The 15,364-nt window shown below is 44.2% G+C and overlaps 1 protein-coding gene across 3 annotated transcripts in view; it reads right to left on the bottom strand.

Moving 5' to 3' along the window:
- Positions 1-2,973: 2,973 nt before the first annotated feature.
- tmeff1a (transmembrane protein with EGF-like and two follistatin-like domains 1a) overlaps positions 2,974-15,364 on the bottom strand; it is an 82,952-nt gene continuing 70,561 nt past the window's right edge. The window contains exons 5-10 of one of the 3 annotated variants that reach the window (XM_071362624.1): positions 12,700-12,796; positions 12,200-12,348; positions 6,466-6,519; positions 5,593-5,710; positions 5,153-5,314; positions 2,974-4,629 (exon numbers count right to left, since the gene is read on the bottom strand). In XM_071362624.1, the coding sequence (XP_071218725.1) occupies positions 4,545-4,629; positions 5,153-5,314; positions 5,593-5,710; positions 6,466-6,519; positions 12,200-12,348; positions 12,700-12,796 (665 nt within the window). In that variant the 3' untranslated portion in view covers positions 2,974-4,544. The remainder of the gene's footprint in view (positions 4,630-5,152; positions 5,315-5,592; positions 5,711-6,465; positions 6,520-12,199; positions 12,349-12,699; positions 12,797-15,364) is intronic. The other 2 variants (XM_071362625.1, XM_071362626.1) reach the window with 2 other exon arrangements.

Genomic DNA, 15,364 nt, shown 5'->3' on the forward strand with positions numbered 1-15,364 from the left:
ACACTCTCTTAAGCCTTAGCCCCACCCATCTCTTTAAGGATTCAGATGTGAGGCCATGTGCTAAGCAGTGAGTATGGTAGTGTACAACCAAAGATTGGTTCATAAAACCAACTTTCCTGAAACGAGTCACATATGAGTCTACTTTCAGTTTGTATACACAAGTAGAGGCTCCTCAGAGGAGGAAGGGGAGGACCATGAATTTCATAAAAATGTAAATAGTGAAACATTTAAAAAGTTATCCTTCTATACTAAAACTATACTAAATATATTCACGTCACATTATAATTGATTAAAACACACTGTTTTGCAATGAAAGTCTACAGTAGCCTCAACAGCATTCTGTAGTGTAGCGCCGTGGTGTATCCGGGGCACAGATAGTTTCCATCCTCCTCTGGGTGCATTGACTTCAATTCAAAACCTAGGATTCTTATGGTTCTCACCCCTTTTCATTGACTCACACGGTCATTATGAAAACTCAATGTCCTCCAACCTATCAGAACTCTTGCAGCATGAACTGACATTTTGTCCACCGAATCAAAGAATCAGAGAATGAATCTAGTACTGGAAGCATAAGCTACAGCTAGCTAGCACTGCAGTGCATCAAATGTGGTGAGTAGTTGACTCAAATAGAGAGAAAGACAACTTTTCAACAATTGAAAAGTTTTTAACAAATGTATTTCTAAAAAAATTAAGGAGAAGCAAGAGATAGAGAGATAGTTGTATTTCCTTTACTTTCACTTAGCTAGTGAATGCAGCATGCTAGTTTAGCCTACTCAAACACCTGGCTCGAACAGAGAGCGATGCTATGTTAGCTAGCTGGCTATGGCTATCCAAAACTGGAACTCTTCCAAGTCAAGGTATGCTTTTGGTTTGATTAATTTATTGCCATCAGGGCCTGCCGGTGTAACTGCTAAACTGCTTGTGACTGCACACTACACTGCATGATTGCAGCTGGTTTACTTATGTGTTAGTTCTATTAGCTATGTTGACTATGAAGTTACTAACGTCTTAAGCTAATATGGTGACAACAATGTAGGCTGTGTGTAGCGGTTAGCAGTTATATGAAGGTTTGACTTGGAAAGGTTTTTTCGCCTGGTCACAGACAGCTGATGTATTGTGCTGAAGTCCACAAGTGAAAGGAAAAGGTGAGAGGAGGAGAGCAGGGAGCTAAAGGTAGATGTGAGAAGGCATTATACAACAAGCAAAACATTCATGTTGTTTGTATGTGGTTGCTATGAAAGTGAACTGTGTGATGTATTCATTCCAGCGATTCTGTTGAAAAAACGTTTCTAAAACATAAGCAAATGGAATGAAACGAGGATAAACATACCTGAATTTTTACAATAGAAACTCTCGTTTGCAACTGTTGGACTAATGATTACACCCTAGATCAGCTAGATGCAGGCAAGAGTGTGCAAAGCAATATTGGATGTGTCACCTGTCACCTTGAATATAAAAATGGTCTCTCGACCTGTGCACCTACTTTGTAAACTTTCATTCATAGGTCAGGTTGTAGCAACCTCATGTTGGTTAGAGGGAAAATGTTTGTATCATGTAGTAGCCTTAATTAACCTATCGATGTTACATTGAGCTGGGTGAATGGAATATGAATGACAGTCATCCAATATGCTGTGATAGAAATAAGGCCATGCTTATAATAAAAAATAAATAATCCTCCCTCATCTTAAACATCACTGACCGCCACTGGTATACACCCTGTATTACATGCCTGTGCTTTGTTTGCACACACTTTTCTTGTGTCTTATTTATTGCAGTGTTTTGTTTTGTGATCTCTCTCCCTCCCTCCCTACCTCCATCCCCCCAGAACAGTGTTTTGAGGCAGGGATGGACTACACTGTTGGTCTGAGCTTGTCCCTCTACTCTGTCATGTCCAGTCCCCATACACACTCATCAACTCGGTTAGTTCCCGCACACACTGTTAAACACCTAGACACAACTGGGACTTTTGCGTAAATCATGCATTGGTCACTTGCATAAAAATTTGAGCTACAAGGATTTTAAGTTGGAAATTGGAGTGGGTCTAGGGTTCCTGGGATGATGGTGTCGACTAGCATTTGTTAATTCGTCCATCACTCCAGTGAATGTGACCAATCTAAGGTTTCTAGACACGCATCTGCCTCTGCAGCGATGATGTTCTGCTCGCCCAACGTCACACTTGCAAGCTCTCAAGTTTGGCCTGTGCTCGCGGGACACATCCTCCGCTCTCTTGACCAAATTTCAGCTCTCTCGACTGACCTGTGCACTCGCGGCACTCATCCTCTGCTCGCGGGACACATCCTCTGTGCTCTCAACTCAGTGTTTGCTTGCTCAATTATGTTTCATCTTGCTGACCAGACCGCTCGCGAGCATGCGTCCGCGTGCGCCCTCATGCGCATGTTGATTTTGTCCACCCACACCAAACGTGATCAGGACACGCAGTTTGAAATATCAAAACAAACTCTGAACCAACTATATTAATTTGGGGACAGGTCAAAAAGTAAAACATTTATGGAAATTTAGCTAGCTAGCTTGCTGTTGCTAGCTAATTTGTCCTGGGATATAAACATTGTGTTGTTATTTTACCTGAAATGCAAAAGGTCCTCTACTAATCCAGAGATAAAAAAGGTAAATTGAGTTAATTTTTAGTAATCTCTCCTCCTTCAGGCTTCTTCTTTGGACTTTATATGACGGTTGGCAACCAACTTTAAGGTGCATTATTACCACCAACTGGACTGGAGTACGGACCTCAGTTCATTTTTCAATCCCCCACGTGGGTATGTTCTCCTAAAAAAACAATGAGGAGATGGGAAAGGCGGGACTTGCAGCGCATCAAGCGTCACAAAAAGAAGTGGTCAGCATGTAATAGAAGCTGATTTGACGCCATGCTTTTACCCTTCCCTCTCTGTTGAGGGATGACAGTGTAGTAAAACAGGACATTTCATTCCAAATGATGCATTCCAAACCATGACATGATACATTAAAAAACATTTTCATTTTATTTTTTGGGGGACAAATTGCCTATGAAGTCCTACATGCAGAAGATCAACGACATGTCAAACACATTCTAGTCACATTTATAGTCACGGCTGAGATGGTAAAGAACAATTAGAAACGCTCTCGCTCAAAGACCTACGACCAGATGAAGGCAGACTAAAGACATTTACATAAAGGCCCCAGTGATGAAAAACATATCTACTTAAAACTGGCAGTTAAGCATTACACTTTGGACCTCGCAAGTGTTCTTTTTCATCCTATTCATTCGTCCATTCAACATTTTCTCTGTATTTGGAATGTCTTGCTGAGGAGCAAATGTAAGTCACGTGTTGTGGAGAAACAACAGCATTACATCCTCACATTCAAAGAAAACCCTTGATTACATCCATTTCGGCAACCAATACGTTTTTAATTACATGTAAGTATCATAAAGGGATGATAGTAGTATCTCAATGTGTAGTCCTTCATTTTGTATCATTCAATTAAATACCACTGCTCCCCCAAAGTCAACAGCTCTTTCATTACAATCATGTGATTGTAAGACAGTTAAAAGACCCCCCCAAAAATGCTGCCCCAACGCATTACAATCCACTTTCATGTCTCCACCATCGAAGTCAAACTCCAGTCATAGATACATTGATGTAACCCAGTATGACTGGTTTGAGAAGACTGACAGGAGACTTATATGAAACATTGCACAATCCTTTTTTCCCCCTCCACTGACAAATCAATCAATCTACCATCCGAATTCTATTTTACATGGAGGCCTATCATAAATGTGCTGGGATAATCGGACTGGTCGAGCTGCTGAGATGAGAGCTTAGAGACTTGTCATCTTTTCTTTAAGTTAAAACTACATCACAGAACACAGTTTCACAAGTCATGCAATATACAGTACAGTAACTAGAATTAGAAAAAGAATCCTCGTAATAATAATGTAAACGTAAAAAATGTAACCATGAATAAAATGACAAAATAAATGATTAGCTAGTTAAACACAGTGTATTCTTTAAAATTGTAATTACATATCAAAGAATAAGTGTAAACATATTATCCACCTTGCTGGCTGACCCCTCACCCAATAAATAAAAACTTCATTTTGGTGATCAGCTGCACATCATTTGTAAAAAGAGATAGAAAGAGAGAGTCTTGGAAATAATTGTTTCCAATACGTAGCACATTCCATATAGGCAGACGCTGTACATGTTTCCTTGGGATTCATTTTCCAGTTCGCCGAAGGTACCGTATTTCCGAAAAAAGCAAAAAGTAAACAAACAGGAATAAAAAATAACGAAACAAAAATGCCGATATAAGGGTAAGCGACGAGCGGCTTGGTCGACGGTTCCTCATACCAGTATGTGGCTGGAAAATGTAAAAATAACGTTGCAATACACGCTACATATCCACCAGAGAAACAGAAAAGTAAGGTCCCTGAAATAAATATCCTCATTCTTCTATATTTTTGGAAGAATAAAATAATAAAATGACACATCTTACATGAAAAAAAATTGTGTTCCACGTTGTAAGAAAAAAAGATTTAAAAACACGAGCTATACCATCCTGGAGTTAGTGTCTGATGAGAAGTGTCCGAGGTTTTGCTTTTGTCGACGGCCCCTGTTGTTTTTCGGGCATTTCCTGTAAGTACAAAAATGGAAATTAGTTTTGAGCCTCAGATTCTAAGTCGGTGCTTAAAACTAAGCTATGAGAGATTCATGTGGTTTTGTTTAATGATGGATGATTTGTTTTACTGTCGGCTAGGGAAGATTAACTTTCCCCACACACATTAATATTCTATTCTCTTCTAAGCACTGAATAACTTAATAAAACTAGACAGCAAGTTAATTGATTGCCTTTGATCCAGATGTTATTTCTTAGCATCCATACACCTACTCCACGGAATTACTATCACAAGATGAGTAACCTTGCCTAAGATTTGAACAGCTAGGCTTTAGCTCGACGGACTAACAGTCCTGTGCCACGCCGGAGACCCAGGTTTAAACCCTCGTCAGTCACACATACGGTCGGCTTCCTTGGCTTTAAGCCGTTCACACCTCACGCCTCGGGTTATTTTCAACCCTCTCCGTCGCTGAACTTGACGACAACGTGAAAGACCGAAACGTCACACCCTCCGTGAGAGCTGTGACACCTAGCTGCTTACCTCATGATGCACATCACCACGGCAACGATGACGGCGATCTGTACGGCGCCAATGATGGCGGCGATGAGGACGTAGTGGAGCTTCTGGCCGCTGGGCACCACATACAGGATGTTGAAGTCCTGGGGCTCCTCGCACTGCGCCCCCTTGTAGCCCGAGTCACACCTGTTGGCGCCATCACAAGGAGACAGAGCCATAATGAAAAGAAATGACATTAATACCAGGAATGCTGTACAATGTCACAATGCTCCATTTCTATTCTGAACAAAATGATCTGACCCTTCCATTTATGACAGACACATGACATACAGATTATCAGACCGTTTCATACTCTATCTAAACAGCGGGGGCGTCTAGCCTGTCAGCGATCTGCCTACAGCATGTGAACGTGAAAGAGGGAAAGAAGAAAGGAAGGGAGGAGCCATGAGAGATATGAGACGGACCTGCAGGTGGCCATGTTGTACTTGATCTCGCATTTCCCGTGTACACAGAAGCCAGCGTAGCTCTCCGCACAAGGGATGTGCATCCCAGCGTAGAGGCCATCCCCCGGGTCTGCGGTGTCTGAGAAATTGGATTTGAGAAGAAAAGACATAACCCAAGTAACTTTGCAAACTATTCCTAGCAATAGACAGATCCCGAATTATTTGTAGACTTCTTTTGAGCACAACTGTTTATTTATTTCGGCCTAGGACATGTAAGCTACTGTGGTGTACAGCAATTTAGCCGTCAGCTGCGAATGTGTACGTCAAAATCAAATAAACGACTAAATCTTCAAATGAAAAGAAACATTCCCAAAAAATAAGGAGAGAATGGCATTTGCGGTAATGATATGTGATGAAATCACATTCCTGTTTTTATTCGGTTCCCTCTCTCGTTAGGAACAGTTTTATGTGTATGTGTATGTTAGGCATTGTCATAGTAACCTTTGTCAGTACCATTTGATTGCACAGTATTATGAATTGTATCGGCACTGAAGCCATTGATTCAAAAATGCTCAGAGCTTTACGGGAATGAAGAGAGATTGAGTTGATTATGATAGCAATGCACAAAATGAAGAGGTGTAAAATACAGTCCTGGGTGCTGTTTGAATTCTGTTTAATCTGTTCTTCTTTTGATCTGCTCCTATGCTACAGTAAGTAGGTGAAGCGGTGTAAATTTGGTGTTTTGGTATACTGTATTACAGTATGTCCGCCGAGCGTTTTTTTAAATCTACTGTAGCTTTATGGTGGGATTACGACTTCAATGCTACTACATAAAGCAACAATTGCAACACAATGACAGGTAGATTAAATAGAGTCGATTGAAAGTATGCTTGCCTAAAAGATTGTACGAACTGCCGTCATCTTTCTTCCCCATTTTCTCTTTATCTGCTGGATAGAAATAAGACAAGATAAGTTGAAGCTCTCTCTCTCTCACACACACATTCATATATGCATATAATACACATATATATACACTGCTCAAAAAAATAAAGGGAACACTTAAACAACACAATGTAACTCCAAGTCAATCACACTTCTGTGAAATCAAACTGTCCACTTAGGAAGCAACACTGATTGACAATACATTTCACATGCTGTTGTGCAAATGGAATAGACAAAAGGTGGAAATTATAGGCAATTAGCAAGACACCCCCAATAAAGGAGTGATTCTGCAGGTGGTGACCACAGACCACTTCTCAGTTCCTATGCTTCCTGGCTGATGTTTTGGTCACTTTTGAATGCTGGCGGTGCTTTCACTCTAGTGGTAGCATGAGACGGAGTCTACAACCCACACAAGTGGCTCAGGTAGTGCAGCTCATCCAGGATGGCACATCAATGCGAGCTGTGGCAAGAAGGTTTGCTGTGTCTGTCAGCGTAGTGTCCAGAGCATGGAGGCGCTACCAGGAGACAGGCCAGTACATCAGGAGACGTGGAGGAGGCCGTAGGAGGGCAACAACCCAGCAGCAGGACCGCTACCTCCGCCTTTGTGCAAGGAGGAGCACTGCCAGAGCCCTGCAAAATGACCTCCAGCAAGCCACAAATGTGCATGTGTCAGCATATGGTCTCACAAGGGCTCTGAGGATCTCATCTCGGTACCTAATGGCAGTCAGGCTACCTCTGGCGAGCACATGGAGGGCTGTGCGGCCCCACAAAGAAATGCCACCCCACACCATGACTGACCCACCGCCAAACCGGTCATGCTGGAGGATGTTGCAGGCAGCAGAACGTTCTCCACGGCGTCTCCAGACTCTGTCACATGTGCTCATGTGCTCAGTGTGAACCTGCTTTCATCTGTGAAGAGCACAGGGCGCCAGTGACGAATTTGCCAATCTTGGTGTTCTCTGGCAAATGCCAAACGTCCTGCACGGTGTTGGGCTGTAAGCACAACCCCCACCTGTGGACGTCGGGCCCTCATACCACCCTCATGGAGTCTGTTTCTGACCGTTTGAGCAGACACATGCACATTTGTGGCCTGCTGGAGGTCATTTTGCAGGGCTCTGGCAGTGCTCCTCCTTGCACAAAGGCGGAGGTAGCGGTCCTGCTGCTGGGTTGTTGCCCTCCTACGGCCTCCTCCACGTCTCCTGATGTACTGGCCTGTCTCCTGGTAGCGCCTCCATGCTCTGGACACTACGCTGACAGACACAGCAAACCTTCTTGCCACAGCTCGCATTGATGTGCCATCCTGGATGAGCTGCACTACCTGAGCCACTTGTGTGGGTTGTAGACTCCGTCTCATGCTACCACTAGAGTGAAAGCACCGCCAGCATTCAAAAGTGACCAAAACATCAGCCAGGAAGCATAGGAACTGAGAAGTGGTCTGTGGTCACCACCTGCAGAATCACTCCTTTATTGGGGGTGTCTTGCTAATTGCCTATAATTTCCACCTTTTGTCTATTCCATTTGCACAACAGCATGTGAAATGTATTGTCAATCAGTGTTGCTTCCTAAGTGGACAGTTTGATTTCACAGAAGTGTGATTGACTTGGAGTTACATTGTGTTGTTTAAGTGTTCCCTTTATTTTTTTGAGCAGTGTATATATAGTATATGTGTGAAATAGGACAGACATAAGCACCCACCAAATTATAATTAATAACATGATTACACATACACACACTCGTTCACTTATGTTGTTCATCGTGAATACAGTCATCAGAATATGACCAAGGTTCTGGATACGCATTCCTCTTGAGGTCTTTTTAAGAGTTGGTAAATGTAGCCTATGCTACTGTTCGGTCTGTGTTGGTGCCTACTTCCTGATCTTATCAGGATTGGATATATAGCCATCACCCATCTGGTATGCTGGATGGAGTTTCTGCCTCTGTCTGTCTGTTAAGTCCTCTCAGATCCACGAGGTGGGACTAATGAGTTTGGGATTGGGCCCTATGTCTGCCTGTGAGGACTTGGAGTTCTGTCTATCTGTCTGTCTGTGTCTGCCCGTGAGTCTATCTGTTTACCTGCCTGTCTGTATATCTGTCCATCTGTCTGCCCATCTCTGCCTGTGTGTGTTTGTCCGTCAGTCTGTCTATCTGTCTGTCTATCTGTTTACCTGCATGTCTGTATATCTGTCCATCTGCCTGCCTGCCTGCCTGCCCATCAGTCTGTCTGTCTGTGCCTGCCCGTCAGTCAGCCTCTCTGTGTCTGCCCGTCAGTCAGCCTCTCTGTGCCTGCCCGTCAGTCTGTCAGCCTCTCTGTGCCTGCCCGTCAGTATGTCTGTGCCCGCCCGTCAGTCTGGCAGTCCGTCTGTGCCCGCCCGTCAGTCCGTCTGTGCCCGCCCGTCAGCCCGTCTGTGCCCGCCCGTCAGTCCGTCTGTGCCCGCCCGTCAGTCCGTCTGTGCCCGCCCGTCAGTCCGCCTGTGCCCGCCCGTCAGTCTGTCTATCTGTTTACCTGCCTGTCTGTATATCTGTCCGTCTGCCTACCAGTCTCTGCCTGTCTGTCTGCCCGTCAGTCAGCCTGTCTGTGTCTGCCCGTCAGTCAGACTGTCTGTGCCTGCCCGTCAGTCAGCCTGTCTGTGCCTGCCCGTCAGTCAGCCTGTCTGTGCCTGCCCGTCAGTCAGCCTGTCTGTGCCTGCCCGTCAGTCAGCCTGTCTGTGCCTGCCCGTCAGTCAGCATGTCTGTGCCTGCCCGTCAGTCAGTCTGTCTGTGCCTGCCCGTCAGTCAGCCAGTCTGTGCCTGCCCGTCAGTCAGCCAGTCTGTGCCTGCCCGTCAGTCAGTCTGTCTGTGCCTGCCCGTCAGTCAGCCTGTCTGTGTCTGCCCGTCAGTCAGCCTGTCTGTGTGTGCCTGCCCATCTGTCTGTGTGTGCCTGCCTGTCTCTGCCTGCCTGCCTGTCTGACTGTCTTTTTGCCTGTTTATCTTGGCTGCATGTCTGTCAGTCTGGACACAGGACACAGGTCCTGTCCATCTGTCTGGCTATAGATCTGTCTCAAACATACAAACTGGCTGACTGTTTCTCTTCATGGATGTTTGGAGGATAATTATTTCCTAGGGTTTCGAAGGAAGTGGGAGATGTTTGCTCTCTGTCTGATGGGGGATATCTATCCGTCAGAACGGAGGCGTAAAGAGCTGTGACAAAGCTACTATGTGTTACGGGCCTTTTCAAGGTGAGGTGAGTCCGGTCTGTGACAGCGAGTGCAGGGAGTTGTGACAGTGTGTGTGATTGTGGTGTGTCTGTATGTGTCTGTGTGTCAATCTGTGTCTCTGTGTTTGTAGTCTTCCTATCATACAAAACAGTCGACAGCTAACGCTAGCTTGACACAATGCCGCTCTCGTCTTGTTGCGATGGCCCGTGGACGAGAGCGGTTGGTGCGGTGCATGCTAAACAGGAAGATGAGAGGAAAAGAGGAATAGAGTGGGGCTGTGAATAAGTAAACACAGCAGCACATACTCATCCATTTTTTAGATTCTATCCTTCCTCCGGAAATATTGACAGTGCTTCTTTCTCTTGTGTTTGTTTTCGATGTTGCACTGTGTGGTGGCTCACAATGCAGCCACAGTGGGAAGTCAGTGATTGTAGAAAATGCTAGAGGGATAATCCCGGTTGTTTTAACCTAAGAAAATGTGTGTGCCTGATTATGAGAGAATTGTTGTGAGATGTAGCATTACTGAGATAGCTACAGATTTACCTTGCTGTTTCTTTGATGTGTAAAGATCTAACATGCAACAGTGGTTAAATATGTAGTGCCACCTGCAAACAAATGCTTGTGCTTTATTTTGAAGCTGTCGGGTTTACTAACCCTTGAGTTAGTGTACAACCTACAGGAGTTTAAATATGATCAAATATGTATCGACTCTAATCAATGACACTGTGGTTGAACGAACGAATCTGCTCAAATAAAATCATGGGGAAAGTATTAATTGATACCGCGATAACATTTGGCATATGGGCTTTCGAGCGTCATAAAATATCTTAATCCCTGTTTGTGTCAAGGAAACCGGCGCGATCCTGGCAAGTTGGTCGACATACTGAGGCAGGTGCTCCTCCTCGCAGACCCTGCGAGGCACACTGTCGCTTAGACTTCTCTCCCACAGAGGCAATCAGTAGCTTTGTCACAGCTGCTCCTGACATTTTGCAAACCAGGTTCCAAATAATATTATGCTTTCATTCAAATAATTGACCTGGGATTGATTGAGCATGTCTGGCACAACAGAACCAATGGAATGCAAACCCCAAATGCAAACCCCTCCCACCTGGCAATACAGACAGGCTCAGATGCTCAACGTATTTGAAAGAAAACAAATACTACTTGATCCCAAGTCTGGACATTTGACTGCCTTAAACAACCAACAAGAAATCCATAAAAGGTCCTGCATTTTTTCTATTAGGACCTGTGGGAACACTCGTTTTAGGCTGTCGGCCAAGTTTTGTGTAAAAAATAAGTAGGCATATAGAATTCTGGGGGGGGGGGGGGGGGGGGGGTTATTGAGTGAATCAAGTCTAAGAAGATATACTCTGAAGATGGTTTTCTGAAATAGCTTAGCAACCCCAGAGTCTGGAAACATCTGACTACAACACAGGACTACAAATGAGCCTCTCTACCCTACTTCCCCCCAAAACGTCATCCAGCAGTGGCTAGATCAAAACTTCTCATACCGTGACCTGGGATAACAGAACTAATTTGAGCTTTTTCCCCCCTCAAAAGATGCCTCTGAAACACACAAGACGAAGCGAGCTTCAATCACGGCTGAGTAAATTGAATTCTGGGAAGGTTTCGACGTGACAGGGGTTTGGAGTGGCGGCGGGGGAGTATAAATAAATGTTATTCCTTTTGAGGCACTGGTCAGGGCTTGTGCATTTGTTGACAGACTTCTGAGGCTTTGATACGCTTGCCTAGTGCTCATTGATTTTAGTGACTGATCGATCGGCTCAGTGCTGACGACGGGCGTCTGCTTGGTGAGGCTTATCTGGCTGCGAGCAGCTTCAGTCAGGCGAGCATGAAGGACTCTACGAGTGGAAATGGGGCCTAGCATTACCAGAGCTTTGTGTCAAGTGTGACTTGTGACTTTGTATAACTTGTGTGATGAGGCTACAATGGGACTACAGCTTTTGGGGTAAGCTAGCAGAGGGTTAGCTAGCATTTGTAGTAGCATAGGGTAACTGTAAGAAAGTCTCCAGGTGAGATGAGTGAAGCTAACAGTATTGTTCCTGGAACTAGTGTAATTACACTTCCCCGAGAGACTCAAACGGTTGACTAAAATGCGAACATACTGTTTAAAGTGAGGCATTGCCCTAGCCCTAATATGGCTAGCTTCCTATGGCATCTACCATAATTATGGAGGCTAGCTGTATACTGTAGGTTTGGCCCGGGCCAATTAGTGACAACAATTAAAAACAAGTTCAAATGGGACAGGAGCTATGCTTGTTCAAAGTTTGGAATTTTAGTTGATGTCAAAACTACTATGTCAAAACGGGAAAATCGCCAAATCTGGTCTTGCTGGGCTTTGAAAAGCTGAGCCATAACCTAAAAGCACACCAATCCAACCCAGTTGTGTACAGTAGGTTGTGAGTTTGTGTCCCCAAATGGAAAGCAGTCAACCAGTTTTACTAGGTGCAGAGCGTAGTGCTCAGTCTCACCTGGGCATCTCCCAAGATGCTTGACGTCGATCTGCTCCTGCTTCATGCACGAGGCCTCTCGGACCAGACAGGGATTGTTGTAGGAGTTTCCGTCCGTGGCGCACACAGGGTTCTCATTGTGTCCACTGCAGTAAATGTTACATATGCACCTGACAGAGAAAGAGGAGAATGTTTAACCCTTATTGCTTCACTCCAAACTGCTGGTCTTCATCCATCAGCGTCGACTACAGTATATCAGGAAGATCTCTTGGACGTGTGGGTTCAGAGGGTGATTATGTACGATTATACTCCATGGATACCAATACTGTATATTGATGCAGTATGATATAGTATTGAAATGTAAAATGTGTTTTAGATTATAATGACAATGTGTTTAATATTGTTGGTCCTACAATGAGGCCAGAGACAACTCATCAACGCTCAAGTTCAATATTCTATGACCTATTGTATGATATGAAAAATATATTAGATGAGATCGTTACTATTTTACAGAAACTCACCAAACGTCCTCAGAGTCCTCGTCGCATTCTGCTCCATACTTGCACTTGCCGCACTTAGTGAACTTCTTCCCCGCGTCTGTGCCTGAGCCTTCGTATTCTGGAAGAGCAGAGTGGTGTTACCAGCTATTTGGGTTTCATTCATAGTTTGTTTCACAGCATCCTGAACCATGGCTTACTTATTCCCATTCGACTCTCTCTTGTTCAGGCAATGGCTCAGTACAGAAGCAAACCCCTAGCCCCTTGTCACTTTATGTAGAACCAAAATAATTAGGTGTGGTAGTAGCTTCCCCTTGCCCTCTGATAGGCAAGTAGGATGTTTTGCCATATTCTAATCCAATCTTTTCAGCGCCTAAGGGGTAAGGCCTAGGGGCTGTGTCACGTTCGTTGAAAGGATGAGACCAAGGCACAGCGTGAGTAGAGTTCCACATCATTTTAATCAACTGAAACTCACCTAACAAAACAACAAACAACCAAACAAAACGCTACCGGTGTGCACTCAGGCAACTCAAGGTAGACATAGTCAAGATCCCACAACCCAAATGAGGAAAAATGGCTACCTAAATATGATCCCCAATCAGAGACAACGATAAACAGCTGTCTCTGATTGGGAACCATATCAGGCCAACAGACTTACAAAACCCCTAGACATACAAAAACTAGAGTACCCACCCTAGTCACACCGACCTAACCAAACAATATAGAAAAACAGAGATATCTAAGGTCAGGGCGTGACAGGCTGGCCAGGGGTTTTTCATGACTGTATCATTCACTAGGTTTCAATTCAATTGGCGACACACACCATATCATTATGTGACTCCAAGTTTACTTCCATATGATGGTGAATATATCATATATTTGAAGGCGTTTCCACTGCCATCTCTCGCATAATACATTTTACCGACAAAGATCCCGCCATGTCGAACGAACAAATGATCTGCCGTCATTTATTCAATTGTACTGAAAAGTCCTGTTTCTATCACTCTCATTACAGGAGGCGGAAAAAGGGGAAAAAAGACACCAGTGACTCACACGTTCTATTACGTCAGCTTGAATGGGTAAAGGGATTTATATAATGACGGTGAAAACAAAACCCCGATAATCAAGACAAAACATGGTATTTTGCAATTATAGTGATGCATTACTATTATCTGGCAGTGGAGTAGTGCTTTTCCAGTGAAGCGGACCGTTCACTACGGACAAGGCAACAACACCCAAATGCAGATATCAACGAGGTGAGGTGGCATTATCATCTGTGTGCAGATGATTGGGTCTGTATTCAGAGGGCCGTTTAGGGATTCATCCGGTGTAATTTCCTAATGTAAAACACGCCCACCACTGTCAAAGCGGATTACAATTAACCCATATTTGATCAAATGCAATAAACCAGGGCGGCCGTCGTGGGGGGGAATATGGGTTATCGCTCTGTACTGACAGATTGACCCGCTGTTTATGCGTGTATTGCCTGTGGTGCTCAGTTGTGTTTAGTCGGGAGGAACACAGGATCAATAGATAAAGATCTGCTAAGGCTTTGTTGTCACTACTAGGCTAACCTGTGTCACCAGACTTTGTCAGCATTACCCAGGAAATGATATGTACCACATTAAAAGCTCATGAGGCATTGATACGTTATATTCTCCAAGAACAAGTGACTTTATATACAGTAGTCTATATCATTACTTTAACATCCCAGATTTCCCCTTAAATTGGAGCACGTCATTACAGATTCGTTTCGTATGCATTACTTGTGTGATAAAACAGAGACGTGAATATTATTTGTATCCTTCTATCAAATGGGTTTAACGGATGTATGACCACATCCAGAAGTGCGCCCAAACTAACAGCAATTCTCCATTCTCTAGATAGAATATATTAGCTTTATGACACTCAGTCAGCCAGTCCTTGTTTTGATTAGATTTTTTTTGCTTTGCCAAAGCAGGATATTATACACCTGAAGTGAACACAACCCTACCACCCCACAATAACCCTTTCACATTGCTAGCAACCTACCATTCCATGGAAATGGCTGTACAGTACCACACTGTGCATCCCCACTCAATCAGTGCCAGTGTACGTGTTACCTTATATCCATCTTTTTACATTATTACAACACGCCTACGCCTGTGCGCAAACACACAGCAGCCATGAGCCATCCACAGAGGCACACACAAAGGCTGAGTGTACCAAACATTCTGTTCTCAGTTCTCCCTCGCTCTCTCTATCCATCTCGCTCACACACACGGAAACACACACACACACCACAGGAATGCTGGTCAGGAGAGGACGGCTCACAATAATGGCTGGAATTGAGTAAATGGAATGGTATCGAACACATGGTTCCATTCCATAATTCCGTTCCAGCCATTACCATGAGCTTGTCCTCCCATCCAACCACCTCTGATACACAACATGTTAGGTACACACACCAGACAATCCTCAAACACACCAGACACAGCAATCACACACACACAGCAATCACACACACACACACACCACACACCCACACAATCACTATCCCTACAGAGAACCACTGTGAACACCCAACCGTGTTCAAAGGGGACAGCAAAACACATCCAAAGCACACAGACAGATACACAAGCATCAGAGCTCAATTGCACTTTAATAATTTATATCATAAACAGCTCAGCCAATCGCCTGTAGGGGATTA

The sequence above is a fragment of the Salvelinus alpinus genome, chromosome 23 (genome assembly GCF_045679555.1).
Source record: "Salvelinus alpinus chromosome 23, SLU_Salpinus.1, whole genome shotgun sequence".
NCBI classification, from domain to species: domain Eukaryota; kingdom Metazoa; phylum Chordata; class Actinopteri; order Salmoniformes; family Salmonidae; genus Salvelinus; species Salvelinus alpinus.